Source organism: Oxyura jamaicensis, chromosome 4 (genome assembly GCF_011077185.1).
Source record: "Oxyura jamaicensis isolate SHBP4307 breed ruddy duck chromosome 4, BPBGC_Ojam_1.0, whole genome shotgun sequence".
Classification (NCBI taxonomy): domain Eukaryota; kingdom Metazoa; phylum Chordata; class Aves; order Anseriformes; family Anatidae; genus Oxyura; species Oxyura jamaicensis.
This window is the reverse complement of record NC_048896.1, coordinates 49,948,653-49,966,586: the sequence shown is the minus strand read 5'-3', so window position 1 is coordinate 49,966,586 and position 17,934 is coordinate 49,948,653. Positions and strand designations below refer to the sequence as shown.

General features: G+C 36.5%; 1 protein-coding gene across 2 annotated transcripts in view; it reads left to right on the top strand.

The window, feature by feature from the left end:
* The window catches only part of GLRB (glycine receptor beta), a 51,426-nt gene that overhangs the window by 23,667 nt on the left and 9,825 nt on the right, over window positions 1-17,934 (top strand). The window contains exons 6-9 of one of the 2 annotated variants that reach the window (XM_035326116.1): window positions 2,333-2,415; window positions 4,553-4,693; window positions 8,114-8,266; window positions 14,051-14,343. In XM_035326116.1, coding sequence (XP_035182007.1) covers window positions 2,333-2,415; window positions 4,553-4,693; window positions 8,114-8,266; window positions 14,051-14,343 — 670 coding nt within the window. The remainder of the gene's footprint in view (window positions 1-2,332; window positions 2,416-4,552; window positions 4,694-8,113; window positions 8,267-14,050; window positions 14,344-17,934) is intronic. The other variant, XM_035326117.1, reaches the window with a different exon arrangement.

Genomic DNA, 17,934 nt, shown 5'->3' with positions numbered 1-17,934 from the left:
AAAGCAACGTAATTTTTTCACCACTTGGAATTTCTACATCAACTAATGAAAATTATGATTACTTACTAATGATCTAAGGAAAGGCAGATATTACAAAATTTGAATTATAAATGTTTTGTAAAAGTTCTAGGATGTAATCCTTATTAAGGTCTGTGCCTTAGTGGATATATATTTTTCAGAGGGCCCCAAAATATTTAATTTAATTGCAATTAATACATACTTTTTGTGGTTTTATTTTATTTGTAGGTTTACACTATTCCATAAAAACACTCATTCATTGAAAACAACAAATTGAATTGATTTCCCAAATTCACTGCTACTTTACCACTTAAAGGGAACATCTGAAATTATGGTAGCATGAGTTCTTTATTGCCAAAGTAGAAGTGGCTACAAAAAAAGAAAGAAAATGGGAAGAGTCTGTTGTGATTTTTTTCCCATTCCAAATCCAAGGATGAGAAAACTCAGTCTCAAGACTTTTGCAGACAGCAATGAGAAAAGGAAATAAATTGGACAACAGAAGCATTTCATTTGGCTCACTCCAAAGGTCCTGGTTCTGATTTCAATTGTTTAAGTTGCAGTTTTTGAAGTCTATTGATATTCTTATTTCAAAAATGGAAAATCACTTCCAGCTACAAAAATCATTTCCCATTTGAAACAGCAAAAGTTAAGTGAAATGGTGAAATTTATTTCAAATGTTTTTCCAATTTGGAGCTATTTATAAATGAGCTTATTTCAGTGAATGTGTTTGGTTAGTGGATTGTAAATATTCAGTGAATACTAATAGTAGTGTTTCTGATGGAAAAATATTTCTCCTTAAACTTCCATATGCCAAAATCAAATTCAGTTTAGTTTGAAAATAATGTCTAGCTCTACAAATGTTCTGTTGATTTTAGTAATACAATGTGTTCATAAATGATACTGATGAAGACAAGATTAATTTTTTGGCATACTTAATTTTGGTAGCTACTATTTTTAAAAATTTGTATTGCTATGCCTTGACTTTTTAGTTTACAGAAATATTATCACATATAAATGAAATAATCTCCAGTTATCAAAATATATGCATGTGAGAGAAAGTTCTTACCTACATAAACAGCTAGGAGTTAGGAAACTGAATGTAGGAATAAGCAGTCAGTGTTCACGTGGAGGGAAGTAAGTAGTGGACTCCTGCAGAAAAATCTGTTCTGCTGTTCCACATAAATCACCTGGAAAAAGGTGAACGGTGAATTGGTGAGCACTTGTGATGGTGCTAAGTTATGCAGAATAGTAAGGAAAGAGTCAACAGGGAGAATTACAGAGAAATCTAATGTCTAAGCAACAAAATAAGAGATGAAATTCAATGTAAATAACTAAGAAATTATGCATGTAGGGAAAAAATATTCTAACTTTATATATAAACTGGTGGGTTTTGAGGATTATTGCTCAGGAAAAAGATCTTTGGGTAATAATAGTTAGTTCTCTGAAAATGTCAGCTAACTGCTCAGTACTCGCTGAGAAAGTGCTGGGGATTCTAGGATGTTGAAAGATATGGAACAGCATCTTTTATAAAGAACAGCTAATCAAAGCAAATCTTTTCACATCAGGAAAAACAGCAATTAAGGTGGTTGTATAGAGATCTCAAATAGCACAGAAAGAGTCAATGGATGTTGATTATTGACCTTTATTTTGCAATAAAAGAATTGTGAGACAGGGTCAAGACAGATGAAAGAAGACCATTAGAGTGTGCAGGATAGTGTGTTCCTAGCTGCAGGATGCTTTGTGTGATTAAAGTGTACATGCATTCTAGAAAGCAATTGGAAGCAAGCTGCTTCTGGAAGGACAAAGGTCTGTCAAGCTCTCTTAAATACTAAAGTATCACATCTGGTTTAGGAAGTACTTGAGGCACAACTTTAAGAAGGCTGTTGGATATCTGGGGAAATGTCATTTCCTGATTGCTCTAGTCTCATGTTCTTCCTCAGGAGGCTGCCACTAGCCACTGCCGGAGATGGGTTTCTGTTCCATATGGACCTTTGTTTTGCTTATTCTTAAAAATTATGTCTTCTGCCATCTATTATTAGTCCTATAATTTGTGAAATACCATATGTTTAACACTCTATATAAAACTGTATTATGAGACTACTAGAGATACTTAAATTTCTGGTAGAGATATTTAAATTGCAAACTGCTACTTAAAATTTTTGTTCATTTTTTCTACTGTTTTAAAAGCTGAAAGTCAAACATCTAAGGTGTGTTTTTTGTTGTTGTTTTTTTTTTGGTTTTTTTTTTTTTTCTCACAGTCTGCTACTTACACAGCAGCTCACCCTGTTTTTAAATTCCATTTCTGTATTTTCAGATTGTCTATTACTCTGTCATGCCCTTTGGACTTGACCTTGTTTCCTATGGATACACAGCGCTGCAAGATGCAATTGGAAAGCTGTATGTAAATCAGTTTCTGCATAAAAACAGTTGTCTTCTAGGCATGCCTGAGAATCAAACCAAAATGATCAGTTCTGTATTGTTTGTGTCAATGTTTTCTAATGAGTCTTGAAATTAACATTCACTGATTCCTACCAACATATATTTTCCTATAAAAATGTTTCTTGCAGTTATGGCACCATGCACTTGTTGTTTAGCTTTTGCTATCAAACACTGTGACAACTGATTAGTATTACAAAAATGCATACACTAAATTTAATTAAAATGGAAACACAAAACATTTGGAATAAAGAATATACAGTTTTAACTTACACAACCCGTGCTTCTGTGTACGTTGTCAGTGTCCAATTTAACTCCTTGCATTGATGATGAACAGTATTACTTGAATCTCCTGGAAACATCAAGGTTAATCAAAGCAGAGCACGGCATCCTGGTGGGGACCGGGGTAATAATAATGATATCAGAGCTCTACCGTTTATTTTTTAATTGCTAACATTTACCCTTAGAATTGCATTGTGTCCATAGTATTAGTGTTTTGCCCATCTCTGATATGTATATATATTAGCTGAAGTAAACTGAGAGTAAACTCAAATCAACTTGTGGTTGACCTAGCATTAGTAATATCAATGGAAGTTAGTTCAAACTTAGTCATCTTTGTAATCAACTTTATTTAAACAACTTTACTCTCTCTCCAAGCTGTGTTAGTGTTTTTAAATTTGGGAGGAGGAATGGAATTTCTGCTCATTTGGAAAGACTTTATGCACTAAACTTTCTTCTACCTTCATTGTCTAAAGTAAGAACTGCACCTATGACCCACAGTCTCCCTTCGAGTTCCAACAGTGGGCCTGCTTCCTCCGTTAGCCATTGGCAGTTTTATTCCACTAAAGTATTTTAAAATCACATTTTTTTTCCTGGTTGTTAGATTTCCAAAACAAAAGAGGCTGCCAGTTTTTACCAAACAGTTTCCTTTATCTGCAGTTATGATCACCAATACTACACATTCCCTATAGACAAGATTTTCACTATCCAGTAATTGTATTATAAATGATCCTAGTGTTTGTGATTTGCTGCATGTTGTAAAGAGGTGAAACTGATTGTATGAATCAAACATTGGAACAAGTAATTTTTTTTATATTACTTTCAGCATGAAGCTTTGAAATGTGATTTTATTAAGTTATTGTCGATCTTAGAGAAGTTGGATTATAGACAGTTTAACTTTTTAAATGACAGCTATTTTTCAAAGATAAAAAACATCTGTCCAATGCCTCCAGAACAAGAATTGTTCCTTAAACATTTCTCAGAGGCTTTGAATTGTGAACCACTACTTTCCAACTTTGCTTTTTTATGTTTCCCCATCCCTGTTCCCATTTAACACACACTATCTCTGTATCTCTGTTTGTACTAAGTTAATCCTTAATAAACAGAAGGTAGCAGAAAAACAACTTGTAAAGTCATGATTATGGCTGCATATTTAGTTAATACTGCTTTATGTTTGAATATTATAAGCCTAACTTTCACTGCCTCTCACTTAGTAGTGTTGTATAAAGCGTGAGTTAGGCACTCAAATGTATGTGGAGGTTTGTCCATATTCAGGAGATCATGAAGGCACAGAAGCACTGAATTGATTTCAATAGGATTATACATCTACTTAAATTCCTGGTTATGCATTTCCTAAGTGCTAAGTGCTTTCATCAATCAGGGCCTTTAATGTTAATAACTAAGCAGAAAAGTTTTTTTACACAAAAGCCAAGATTCATCACAGTAATTAGGTGCATTGTTACATTTTGTTGAAGTTCCTAGGACGTGTGAGTGTTGTTGAAGTTCAGTATATTTTTCATGCTTTGCTGAAGTAGAGTGTGAATGAATATGCAAACTTCAAAGCTGTGGATTGCTTTATTTGTTTGGACAGTGAGCTGTGTCATGAACACCTCTTAATCAGTGTAATATTGCTGATAACGTAATACTCCACCCGTCAACTACTAATTTAGATCTACATAAAAATTCAGTTGTATATTATTTCATGTTTTGTCTAATTTTTTGGATGGGAAGCAGAAAGAAAGAATAAAAGAAATAATGGTACATACATGCTAAAAACTCTGATTAAGATGGTCTTTATTATTTCATTTTGTTCTTGTAGTTGGTTACACGACTGATGACTTACGCTTCATCTGGCAGTCTGGAGATCCTGTACAGTTAGAGAAAATTGCACTGCCTCAGTTTGATATTAAAAAGGAGGATATTGAATATGGTAACTGTACCAAGTATTATAAAGGCACAGGTAGGTAATTAAAGTGATTTCCTTGGTAAAAACTTTAAGCTTCCTTCAAATACTGTTTATGGGTAATGATTAATACCCATAAATACGGATATTACCCATAAACATGGGTTCATGCCTTACATTTTATGGGAGGAAATAGATTACTTGTAACTTACCAGTAGTTCATATCATTGTAACAATCACATATAATAATTACTGCAAACAAATTCAAATACAGAAATGTCTAGGTTAAAGATGAAATTAAATGTTTGTATTGGTTTTGCATACACCTTCTGATCTTTCCATCACCATTTTGTTTCTATAGTCCTGATACCTTTCTATGCTTGTAATATCGAACTTTTCTGATAGACATTTCATGTGGAATTATGTGATATGCAGCAAATTAGGATAATTTTGGTTTTCTGGTAAAACTTTGGTTCAAAACGTGGATAGAGTATAACTTCAAAAGCTTCCCCCTGCAGGTTCTTCCTTTCTCTAAGTGTTCTTGAAGTTATGTCACTATAGAAAGCTGTTTGCAGTCTAAATACAGAGCTATTTGATCTATATTTATTTAGTCCTGTAGTTGTTTCCTGAGAGTAGGTACAAATTTCTACAATGGTTTCTGTGTTCTGGCTTTAATGATTAATCTTTTCTACCTTGACTGATTCCTGCTGACAATTATATCCAAACTGCTCACATACGGTGGCAAACACAAGACTTCCCATAATACCTGAAGTCAGCAGGATGTATTTTAGTCAGTGCTGTTGCATCATATGCACAAATCTCCCATTAAAACTCTACAAAGATGGCTGTGGTGCTGAATCGTCTTTGCAAGTTCCTTGCTGACTATTCAGCTGCAGTTGAGGGTCTATTAACTTGCAGTTGTTCTTGAGAGATCTCAGGTAACATTAATAGGGCTTGGAGTTAAGGAATTTAGCTTGAAAAAGATAAATAAAATTTATTTCATTTTTTAAACTGCAAAATGCGTGAGTTTTTGGCCTACTAACTACACAATTCAGTGTCTCAGGTATTTACATTTATAAATAGTATGAAATTATCCCTTCTCAGGAAAATGCTGCACTGGGGAAAGCACAACCAATAACTAGAAGTTGTTTGCATTCAAATCTAAGTCTATAAATGGTAGAAGTTTACTTAGGAGTGACAAAAATAATTTATGCTTAAATAAATAATGATTTTACTGAAAAATTAGGCTACAAAATAATGGAAAATTAAATGGATCAATCTTGCGGTTCCCAAATAATATTCATAAATCTGGGAAAATTGGATGCAATGCAAATAGACTTGCATTTTATTTGAGGGAAAAAGGGAATGTTTACTCCACATTGCTATCTTGTAACTGTGTTGTAGAATTTAGCATAATCATTCTACGTTTTGTCCTAAATCTGAAGTTAAATATCTAAAAAATCTTTGTATAGTTTAGGCATTTTTAAGATTTTTAGTACCTTAAAGAAAAATGTAAGAATTAATCACTGCACACTTTACAGTTAAACTGGAAAGAAAGCTAGTATTGCTCTTTCAGGTTTCAACACCTTGTGGTCACAAGGTAAAATGACATTGTACAAAGTACTCAGCACAGTAGTCACATTGTTGTGTATGCATGTGATTTGAACATTAAAGAAAGAACATTAGAGAGCCATCAGAGTTGGTGGAATGACAACATTACATTTAAGAAACTTTTCATAATTCTTTTATTGCTAATTCTTTTTGTTTAAAACTGGAGATTATCCATGTTAATCTTATAATCAAGACTGGAATTAACATGTCATTAATGCAATTTGAACATTTTGGCATGCTGAAGTATTTTAAAGGCTATTTTCAGGATTCAGTAACTGTTTGATTTACTTTGAATTCTTATATTGAAGGCATTTCAAAAAGCAGATTTTGCACACATAATTAAAATTAACTCAGTTAAGGGTTTTATCAGGTAATCAAGAGGCAGTGTTGCATGTACAAGCAAGTTTTCAAAATTACGGCTTAAGCAGGAGATTCTTGCCAGCTGCAAAGAACTTAACCTTTTCCACACATTTATGTCAACTGATGTTTTTATAATACCTGCCTAAGTAGAAAGAGGGTCAGCAAATTTGGTGTGACTTTTTATAGCAATAAATTGAATATTTAAGTTTGCAAATTGCCTATTCTTTATTTACCAAAATGTATGACAGATCCAAAAAGGCCCACAGAAACTGAATGGTGAAGGCAACGGATAATATCTGCCTAATGAAGGATGATACAATGCCATGCAGAATGCATTTCTGGCACAAAGCAAAGAAATAATGATTTTAAAGGGCATCCCCTGTTTGAATGTAAAACCTACCAATACCTAGAAACTATTCAGAAATTATACAGGTAGAATTTGCCAGACTACAGATCATTGACCAGGATAGAATGAACTGTAAAACAGCATATAGTGTCTTCAGCACAGCAAGGGTATATTTCCTTAATGTTTTATCATTTTGTTTTTTAATTATTGCAGTTTCTAAAAATATTTTAAGGTGACATCATTTGAGGATACTTAGTTGATAAAAGATAGAAGATAAATAAATACATTTTTGACAGATTTCACATTTTAAATCAGGTGTGCACAAACTCTTTATTTACAGATATATACTGACTTGGGTTTTCATACTGTTGTAATGTAACATAGAAATGCGTTTTCTTTGTAATACAATTGTTTATGATGTTTTTACAATGTTATTGTGTTAATTTTAACATAAAAATGCCAGTTCTGCTAAATGAGTGAAAATAGAAACAAAACTGGTTTTCTGGTTATCAAACTTCCCAATCCTTTTGTTATCTCCAGCAAATCTCTACTATCTGTGGCTTTACTTGTTATTGAATTTGTGTTATTAGACATTTTCTGAAATGCTTGTGTGCTTTAGTTCCTCATTTTAGAAGCTTTGAGGCAATATTCTTCGCTTGCAAAATTTAGTGTTTATTGAGCCTTTTGTACAAGTCTGTACCAATTTTAGAAGTTACCTATACCAGCTTTCAGTATTGGGGGAGTCTCTGCATAGAATCATATTCAGGTCACCTCTTTCCATTCTAACCTTTCTAAACTTTTTTTTTTTTTTTTTTTTTTAATTCTGTGTTCTTCACAAATTAATGCTAAGTAGGATTTTCAGGTGAGCTTAAGCCAGCGTCAAGATGAAGCTGTAGCTGCTGCTTACTTCTGTGCTGTGAAAAGACAGAGGGTGCCTTACAGATTACAGAGAGTATCACGTGCCAAATCACACTTGTAGGTTACATTGATCTGTACTTTGAATGCTTTTCAAATTGAACTTCTTGACTTTATTTAAAAAAAAAAAATGAATCAGTGAATCTTTACTCCTAGGATAAGTAGAAAAGACGTAGAAGATATTAATCCGAAGAGGTTGACCTGCAAAGCATATTAAACCTTAATATGCATTTATTTTTTTAAAGGTTATTACACTTGTGTAGAAGTAATCTTCACTTTAAGAAGACAAGTTGGATTTTACATGATGGGTGTTTATGCTCCTACACTGCTAATTGTTGTTCTGTCCTGGCTGTCATTTTGGATCAATCCTGATGCAAGTGCTGCAAGAGTCCCACTGGGTAACCTGCATTCACACATGCTGTCACAGTCCACTTAGCACCATTGAGCCATTCTCAGTTGCTTTGAAAACATGACACTGGACACAGAAAGCAACTTCACTTCCATTATTCGCTCATCATTGTCACTGAAGCCTTCTCATTCCTAGTCCTGTAAAATCCACCTCCACATTGAAACTTTGCTTGATAATGGTTCCAGTACTTATATGACGAGGACACTTTCTCTGCTTCTCAATACCTGGACAAATCTGATCTTATCCATGTGTGGGTAATGCTGTAGGCACTGTGTCACTTTGCAGTTTATAGGAATTTGAGCATTTAAAGAATGCTTGAAGTAAGAAAGCAGGATGATGATTAAGGCTCTAAATAACTACCTCTTGCAGCAGGTTTTCTGAAGATTAATAGAAACTGAATGATGTAATGATGTTTGGAAGAGAATTAGCATAGTTGTTACCTGATGGGTTTTATTTCATTAGAGATTCAGTTCATGAGGCACTTCAGCCTCTTGCTTTCATGCTGTGTAGCACAGCACAGTAGGTAGGCCCTTCATATATTATGAGATTGTAGGACATAGAGTTAATCAAAACAATATTATCTTAACTAATTAGATTTTACATGGGACTTTGGCTTGGGGGTGGCCCAGCCTGCAGTCCCCAGGAACTTGGTGACGTGTAGAGCCAGGCTTTTGCATCCTGACATTTCTATTTGTAATCCTTTCCCCATGTCATGACAGCTCCTTCCCCATGCCCTGACCTCCTTGTCATCCCCCCCTTTCCCTGATATTCCCACCTCCACAAGTCCATACTCCTTATTTTCCAAATCTTCTCTATGTTTCCAGGAGATTCACTGTAACTATTTCCCAGATCCTAGGTGTGCAGCTGAAGCATGCCTCCAGTCCCTGGCCTTCCTCAGAAGCCTCTCAACCACACGTTAACCTGCACATCCCCACTGGACATGAGTCCTTTGCAGCCTCATGTGCACAAAAGTGTGACAATACGCCCTTAGGGTTGGGACCTGCCCCATCACCGTCCCAGTCTGTGATCAGCAGAGTCTTGCAGTAGTGGGGAGCTGTAATCCCTGTGGAGTGTGAAGGGTTTCTGCCAAGTTTTGTTAAGTTTAAAAGTGCCCACATAATGCCCAGGTCTGAGCGCCACTGCTCAGGTCATCTGCCATGCCTCTTCCTTCTCCAGTGATATGACAACCAAAATAAATCAAGAGCCACTCAAAATCTGGAGCACCATGACTGGAGTACTGCTTTTGGCTTCTCTGCCATGGTTGGCTGTCTTTCTCTTTCTTTTTACAAAAACACCTTTTCATTACATTTTTTTATAGGTATCTCTTTTCCAGAGGACTATTTCAAAATATATATTTTTTTCTTGATCTGAAAATATTAATAATTATTAATAATCAGGGAGGACTCACAATCTGTGAGCAAGAAACAAATACCATATTTTCCTTTAAAAAGTAGCAAGGATACATTTCACAAGGTGAAACATAAGGCATTTTAAGAAAAATGCAGTCTGAGGCAAATATACCATGCTTTAAATTAAAAAGATAGAAACAAGAACTGAAAATATTTTTCATGTAGTGATCTCTAATATGATCAAAATCTGAAGTGTATTTCTGCTTTTGTAATCCTGAACTTCAGATAGCTGACCAGTCAGATTTATCAGTGATATATTACATTTATAAGAGGCATGGTGCTGATTCGTACAGCATTGAAGTTTTTATGACTGACGTGCATGCTTATTTATTTGTGTTTCTCTCTTTCTATTTATTATAAGTGTTTAAAAGTATTGTACATTAACATTTCTGAAATAATGCATTTTCAAAGATATTTGCCATTGGCATGGTTATGTGACTTTTCCTGCATCCCCAGAGAAGCAACAAACACTAAATCTGACCATCCTTTAGTCATACATCAGTACTTAGCAGTGCAAGTTGATAACACCCTCACTGGGGTAAGATTTATGTTTCTCCAGTTTGAAAGAGGGCAACAATCTAACTCTTCTAGCTACATCCTTGGAAGAAAGTTGACCTTGAAATCAAACAAGATAAACACTTCTGTGAAGTGAATCATTTCAAGTGAATGAAATCTACTCCTAAGAAAGTGTTACTAATAGTCATTACACTTTTAGTAGTTAGTAAAAGGTCTCATCTCAGAAGTTTCCAGGTGATTTAGGAATGCAAGATACTTTGCAAAAAAAGAAACCTCAATATGATTCTGCATTTTGGTTACTGTTCTGCGAAAAGGATGTATTTTTGTTTGAAGAAAAAAGGTGTGTCCATCTAGGAGCTAAATAAGTTGCAAGCCCTTTTTCTACCCATAACATTGCATTCAATTAGATTATCTAGTAGTAGGGAAATCCTCACAAAGGATTGTGAGGAGCTCTGGAGAGCTCTGGCTAAGCAATATAAAGGCTGACATCACTGAGCTCGTCTTTCTAATTGCATGCTGGTGTCTCAGCTTTTAAAGATCCCTACAGAGGACTTACCAGTTCTTTAAAAGTAGAAAGCATACCAGTATCTGTTTAAAAAATTACTCTCTTTCCTTCATTGCCTTGTGATCCCCAAAGGGAGTAAGGTCTTCCCTGGCATCTCAGGGACTTCAGATGTCCATCCAGCCACAGTGGCCTGAAAGAATGGATCATTAGCCCAGGCTGTAAGCAACCACACCCACACAGTACCTCCCGTGACCGGGCATTTGGGGGTACAACAGAGTAACTAAGAGCTTGGAGTAGTGATCAGTGATATATTCCCCACATACAGAGGACAGCCAGACATGCCCTCCACAGGCCTGCCCTCAGCATAATTTCAGTTCAACTCATTTCATTTTATACAGCTGTTGCAAATATAGTGTCTCAAAGGAAAGACCTGACCATATATTTGGAAACTGTAGTATGAAGAAGGACTGGCAAGCTTATGGCTTTTAGTTTACCAAATTTAATGAGAGAAGAGAATGTATTACAGATAGCAAATTATAAGGAAAGAAGGGCAGAATGTTATATTTTCCAATAACATTAGTGAGATGGAGCCAGAACTATTTTAAAGCAGTAATATAAAACAGAAAATGCTATTTTATACAGCATGTAATTAACCTGTGGAATTCACTGCCAGGAGACAGTGCTGAGGCCAGTTAAATTTGATGGATTCAAAAAATGGAGATTTATTTATCTGGCAGCATGTGCTGAAGTGCTTTGCTGGATTGGCACTTTGTGATAGTATGCATATGTAACCATAGAATTTTTTTACGTAGTTACTCTGCACAATCATGTTTTCAGCTGTGAGCTAACTAACTTTTGCAATAGGGATGAAGAAGAAAATTCTTTGAGTGGATAATTTGGTTATTAGGTGTTTAATGCAGTCTTTCTCACATCAGTGAACCACAAATTGCATGTTGGCAGCTTGTCTCATCTAGTCAACTTACCTGTAAACAAGCCTGTATACTTAAATTGCTTGGTTGTATGTGAGGAGATCACTGAAGGCTGGATGTAGGTGACCTACTGAAAGAAAGAGGATGCGGTTTTTGCCTCTGTGCAATCCTACCAAACAGATGCACTTTATCATCGAGAGATCCCCCTTTGGGAAGAAATCTGTAGACATATTTCCAAGAAAGGCCAACATTCCCTTTAAATTAGAAGTCTGAATGAAAGAACTAATGTCCTTTCCACTTAGTGCTTCCAACGAAGAAAAGGGGGTTTATCCCTACCCCACCCCCTTTTTTTTTTAATATTTAATCTTGCAGTTTGTTTATTCATTCTTCTCACCCATGCTGGAGCCCTGGGCTTTGAATTGTGTTTGATAGGTACCTCATACAGCTGCTATCAGAGGTGCAACTTAGAGCTCCATTACAGGGTCTCTGAGGCCTGGCCGCTCTGATCTGGCAGCAGATGGCTGCTTGATGGAATATTTCTATCTTACTTTACAGTTCCATTGAAACCCAGAAGGTTTTCTGTGGTTTCTCTGACCCTGAGAATGAAGTTTTCATCCTAGTAACACAAACAAGTGGAAGGTAGTAGCAAAAAGATTAGCATAGGCAGATATGTCCTTTTTGTGCTAAAAGACAGTACAGCCTTACTTGCACTTACTATTGCAGTTCATAACGATCCATAATTAGTGCTCAGCCAAAAACAGTTGGTGTTGGTCATTGAAGACAGAAAAATGGGGACTATTCTTTGCTCACTTTCTACACTTCTGGGCACGTTTGTACTTGAATGCATCAGGTATAGTAGTTTGAAAATAAGCCAGAGTGGACACTATTTGCCATGTCATTCTCATCCAACATAGAACATCTGGCCATTCTCTATTATCGCAATGGAAAAAAAAAAAAAAAGCCCACTTTGCAATGATATGTTGATAATACACATTTTTAAGTAAAACACTGTAAGATTTTGTATTTAAAATAATATGACTGTAGTTATTTCTTTATACTTCCTCTTCAGTGGCTTAGCAGCTAATAAGTTGCCCATCTGAGATTAATACCAAATAAAGTAAGTTATCAATCTTATTAAAATCTAAATCTAAAGAATGCTTGTTATTTATGATCAACTGGAATTTAATACTTTCATAGGCCAGTTCAGACACTTACATCTTTATTAACATTCTCACATCGTCGTTTACTTTAAAGGGATCTGAAGAAAATGATCTCTCTATGAAATACAATTTTTTAATGCTTAGGATAGCACATGTGACCCTTACAGGAAACATAGTTATGGCTAAGTGAATATCACCTTATGGCCAACATTTTCTGTAGTTGTTGATTACATTTCATGAAGCTACCCACTTACAATTGAAGGTGACTTTTATCATGAACATTCACAAAAACAAAATGGGAACTTCTTAGCTGGGAGGTCAAAATAAGTTTTCCCATGTGACAACCATTTCTAAGGTTAGCTTTTTCAAAAGGTTCATGCTACTATTCCCATTTCACAGGTGCCTGTGGGGAATCTATGAGGTCAGACTTGCATTTTGTCTCTTGTGATGTGAGCCCTGTGTTAATGGTGATGTTTGGAAGCCTTGTAAAGAGCAGTGCTTATTGAAACCTAGACTGATGATGAGTGTGACCTTTCAACAGCCTTTGCAGATGTACATTTTTATGATAAGGGCTTCCTCAAAAGCCCTTTATCTAGAAAGCTTTTTCTGGATACTGGAAGCTCAGACAAGGAGTGTTCATAGACCCTCAGTCACCTCAGTGTTTTCATCTTTGTGATGAATTGTGAACACAGACTTTTTAATGCACTGGTACATTCCCTTTCATCCTGAGTTTAAGTATTACACCTGTGGACAGGTCATGCAGAGGATGGCTCCTGCTGAAGCACAGTTCAGATTTCTAGGACAACAGTAGCTGTTCAAGTCTAAGTTAAAGGATTTGGAATCTTTTGATTTTGATACCATATATTTCTCTTCCATCTTCTCAGAATTAGATGAGCATGGTAAGATAAGTCTCTGAAAAGCCCCTTTTCCGGTTGTGTGATGCAGTTGTGTGGGGCAGGAGAACCACAGCAGCCAGTTTAGCTTCATGCGTTTCTGAGTTTATAAAATGAAGGTGCTTGGTATTAATAATTCATCATTAACCACAATACCCTACATAAGTATTCAGTTTAACTTATTCATTAACTGAAGGCATGTGCATTTTGTATACCTGTTGCAAAATATGCCTACCGCTTTGTCAAGTCCCATTTGCTGTTACGATTCATCATTCAGTGTTGTCTGGTTCAGAGGAAGAGCACGGGCAGGTGTCGTTAAGGGAAAGTTCACTTTAACTGTTATCAATTTTTCCTTTTGTAGGTATTTTCTCAGTGCTCAGCTTGGCATCTGAATGTACTACTCTTGCTGCTGAACTTCCCAAAGTGTCTTACGTGAAGGCCTTAGATGTCTGGCTGATTGTTTGCCTTCTCTTTGGGTTTGCATCACTGGTTGAGTATGCAGTGGTTCAGGTAATGCTAAACAATCCAAAAAGAATTGAAGCTGAAAAAGCCAAGATTGCCAAGGCAGAGCAAGCTGAAGGGAAAGGTGGAAACGCTGCCAAAAAGAACACTGTGAACGGCACAGGGACTCCTGTCCACATCAGCACTTTACAGGTAAGAGCTGTCAAGCTGCATACGCAAAATCAGCATTATCCTCTATTAACATAGTTCCAAAAATACACTGCTGTAATAGCTTTGGATGGTGCTTAATCTTAGAAGTGGCCAAGACACTAAGAACATACCAGTAATTAATGGCTATCCGCCTGGCCAATTGGTCCCTAGTGATTTGGGGTCAAATGTCTAAATGAAAAATTTATCTTTTAATATCTTAGTACCATGGTTGTTGCTGAGCTTAAGGTAAATAAAGCAGCAAGCAGCTTTACAGTTGCTATTTTTCTTTTAATAATAAATAGCAGCTGTCAAACTGTAACTATTCAGAGGACAGGACTTCAGTCAGTATTTGTTGAGAGCGTACTCAAATAACACCCATCTCATTGCTTTCCTTGGAACGGCCACAGCTGCACCACATTGCATGTGAAGAATCTCTATAGCCAGGGATTCAGAAGTCTTGACATTTGTAAATAAAAGATGATCTGTTTGTCTGTCAAACAGTTCCTGCATTTCTTGTGTTGCCAGATAGAGTAAATCGGTCAGAGCTCATTCTATGGATAAAGATTAGATGTACGTCTTAGCTCAGGCCAAAGTTTTCCATATGCCCCAAGAGTTACTAGACATTCCAGGCCAGCTGCCCCTAGTCCTGAGTAATATTTAGTTGATATGTATTCTACGGAAGAAAATACATTGTGCTAAAATATGTGGAATATGAATTTGGCTTATAGTTTTCAATGGCCCAACAATTTAGATGTGTAAAATAAAGCTATTTGGCCAGATCCAAGTGATAATATCGGTGGCATACCATATGACTTTAAAGCTTCTTTAAGGAGGGAGTCATTTATGCCAGGATGGCAGAAACCCAGCCCTACTATAAAGCTGGCATTGCCCCATGACTAATTACCCCCAATTCAAAGGAGTTGCTGATTGCACAGAGCACTTGACTACCGTAATTCTCATCTGATAGAGCCTCCTGGGAACTGTTTTGGCAGGCAACCAGGCTCAGCTTAGAACAACTCACTGTCTGCTTTGACTTGAATCACAAGTAATTCTCCAACCCCAGGCGACATGGGAACTGAGTAGAAAGATAGCTTAGCTACAGTTTTGCTTCCACGAAACTGAATGTGTTACAATTGTGGTTAACACTTTGTGGGCCCCAAATTCACCTCTTACTTGTGACAAAATAGTTGCAACAGTCCAGCAGAGCAGCATAAACTCTATTTATTCCTATTTGGAGTATTTAACAAGTGTAAGTGTAAAGCTTAATCAATGACAAGATTAATAAAAAACCTTTTTTTGATAATCGATTTTTTTTGATAATTTGACTTTTGATCATATGAACAAAAGCATATTGCTAATTTAGTGACTCTCCTCAGTGCGTACACCTTAGTGGGTGCACAGAGTGCTTACCCTTGACATAGACAGAGTATAAAATGATAACTTTTGCCGTCTTTGCTATCCTGTCATCTTTTAATATTTTTCCAAGAAGGGAAGCTTGGCTATACAGTGCATTCCAAGGCTCAGAGGAAGGGGAGTCATTACCCACAAAAATTAAATATTCCTCATGAGTGGTGTCTAACTGCAGGCAGAAGGCTTTTAGCATTCAAACCTTAGTCTGCTCTCTGAGATCATGCAGTGTCAGGTCCAACATGTCATATTTGACCTGTGCTTTCCAGTGTGCTCCCTATTTGTTGAGACGTATCGGAAATCAGTACACAATGACATAAAATCTGGCCATTTGGTTTGGTGGTCTCTTCCCCTTATGGCCAGTGATTGCTTGTGTCCAGTCACCTGCCTTGAAATACAGCCTGCTTGAGGAAGTGTGATCTGAGCTGGGACTTGCTGGGAAGATCACCAGGCTGAGAGGAAAGATGGGCCCTGACAGGTGAATTGTGTGGGGCCAGGATGTTATATGGCTATGATGCTAGTGCATTCTGGAGAAGATACAGGTTGGGAGGTTGGAACAATGACAGTCTAGCTGAGCTGAGAGTTGGTGGAAGCTCCAAAGGAACAGCAGGGCAGGGACTGCCTGACCAAGTTGCTTAGGAGTCAATGGAGGCAAAGAGGAAGGGTGTTCAGTTTCCATAACTATGTGAACAGGAATTGTTTTATATTATAGAAAAATTCTAAGAAAGTTGTATTCATCTTGTGATAACTTAATAAGTCAGAGTTCATTTCCAAAGAAAAGTGCTGTTTTTAAAGTGTGAGATACATGAGAAGTGAATGACAATTTGAAGACTGGGGAGCAGAATGACTGACAGGCAGAGTGGCTGCAGTATATTGTTCCTGAAGTGCTTCCTTTTGGTTAGAAGAACAAAATTTGTCTGAAGAAGATAAGAAAAGAAGTTCAACAGGTTATATTATTCTGTACATCACAGCAACATGAAAGAGAACATGAATCAAGGCAGGTATAGCTGATGTGGAAATAATTCAGATAGAAATTGTTCTCAGGTATACACTGAAAATAAACTAATATACTTCTGACTGTCATGGATTTGCTCACATACCAGCAATTTGGCATATGTCCGAGTAGGTTCAATGGCTCAGAACCACATACAGAGAATTTACCCTATAATTGAAACACTCCACTGGACCAGTACATTGTATTTCAGTAAGACAAAGATAAGATTAACTTCTCAAAGTTACACATTTTGATCACTGAATCTTAACTTGGATGTTATAAATAAGCCATATGACTTCTAGAGGTGTTGAGCATCTCCGGGAGCAGGTATTTTGCGACTTTCAAAAGAATGATGCATTTAAATCGGTAAACATGACTTTAGATACTTACATGCATCTACAGATGCATTATGTTCTATTTATTTGAACACTATAAATATACCTAGCTGAAAGCTCCTTCTCTGACCCAGCTACCCCTTAGGAGTACTTGAAAGTTCTTAACCCTGGAGAAGCCTGTACTACACTCCTAAATCAGAACAGGTGTAAATCTTTCAGTAGCTCTGAATCCTCATCCAAAACTAGGCCTGCCCCACAACATTTGGCTGGCTCCCATAGAGAGCTAGCAACCATCAAGTAAAGAATGCATTTGTCATATGGCAAATATGCAAGGGAGGGAAATGTTAAAGAAGCAGGTAATGGAAAAAGCTGTATGTTGAAAGGCATAAAGAATATGAAAGCCAGAGTGCCGTCATAGATCTTCAATTGCTGTTTCTCATCAGGGTTATGTAGGACTTTGTGTGAGGAGAGAGCACATACTGTGATAAATATCTGGAAAGACGTAGGTGAACCAATACATTCTCCTAAAGGACAACTTGGAACTGCATCCCTGAAATGAATGTGCATCCTTCAGAAATGTTTAAGGATGTTCTAATTCTTTCCTCACAAGAGGAATATGGAAATCCAAATACACTGTGTCACGAAACCCAGAAGGAAAAAGTGAAAAAGGGCATAGCTGGAAATTTCACTGTAACTGGACTTGAAGCAATGGATAGACCAGATGGGGCTCAAAGGTAAAGCCAACAGGAAAAACCTAAAAGCACAAGACTCCAAGTTGGGGAAACAGAAAGCATGAATAATTCCACTTACAAATGCTTCTCCAGCCTAAATGAAGCACTTATTTATTATGAGATACTA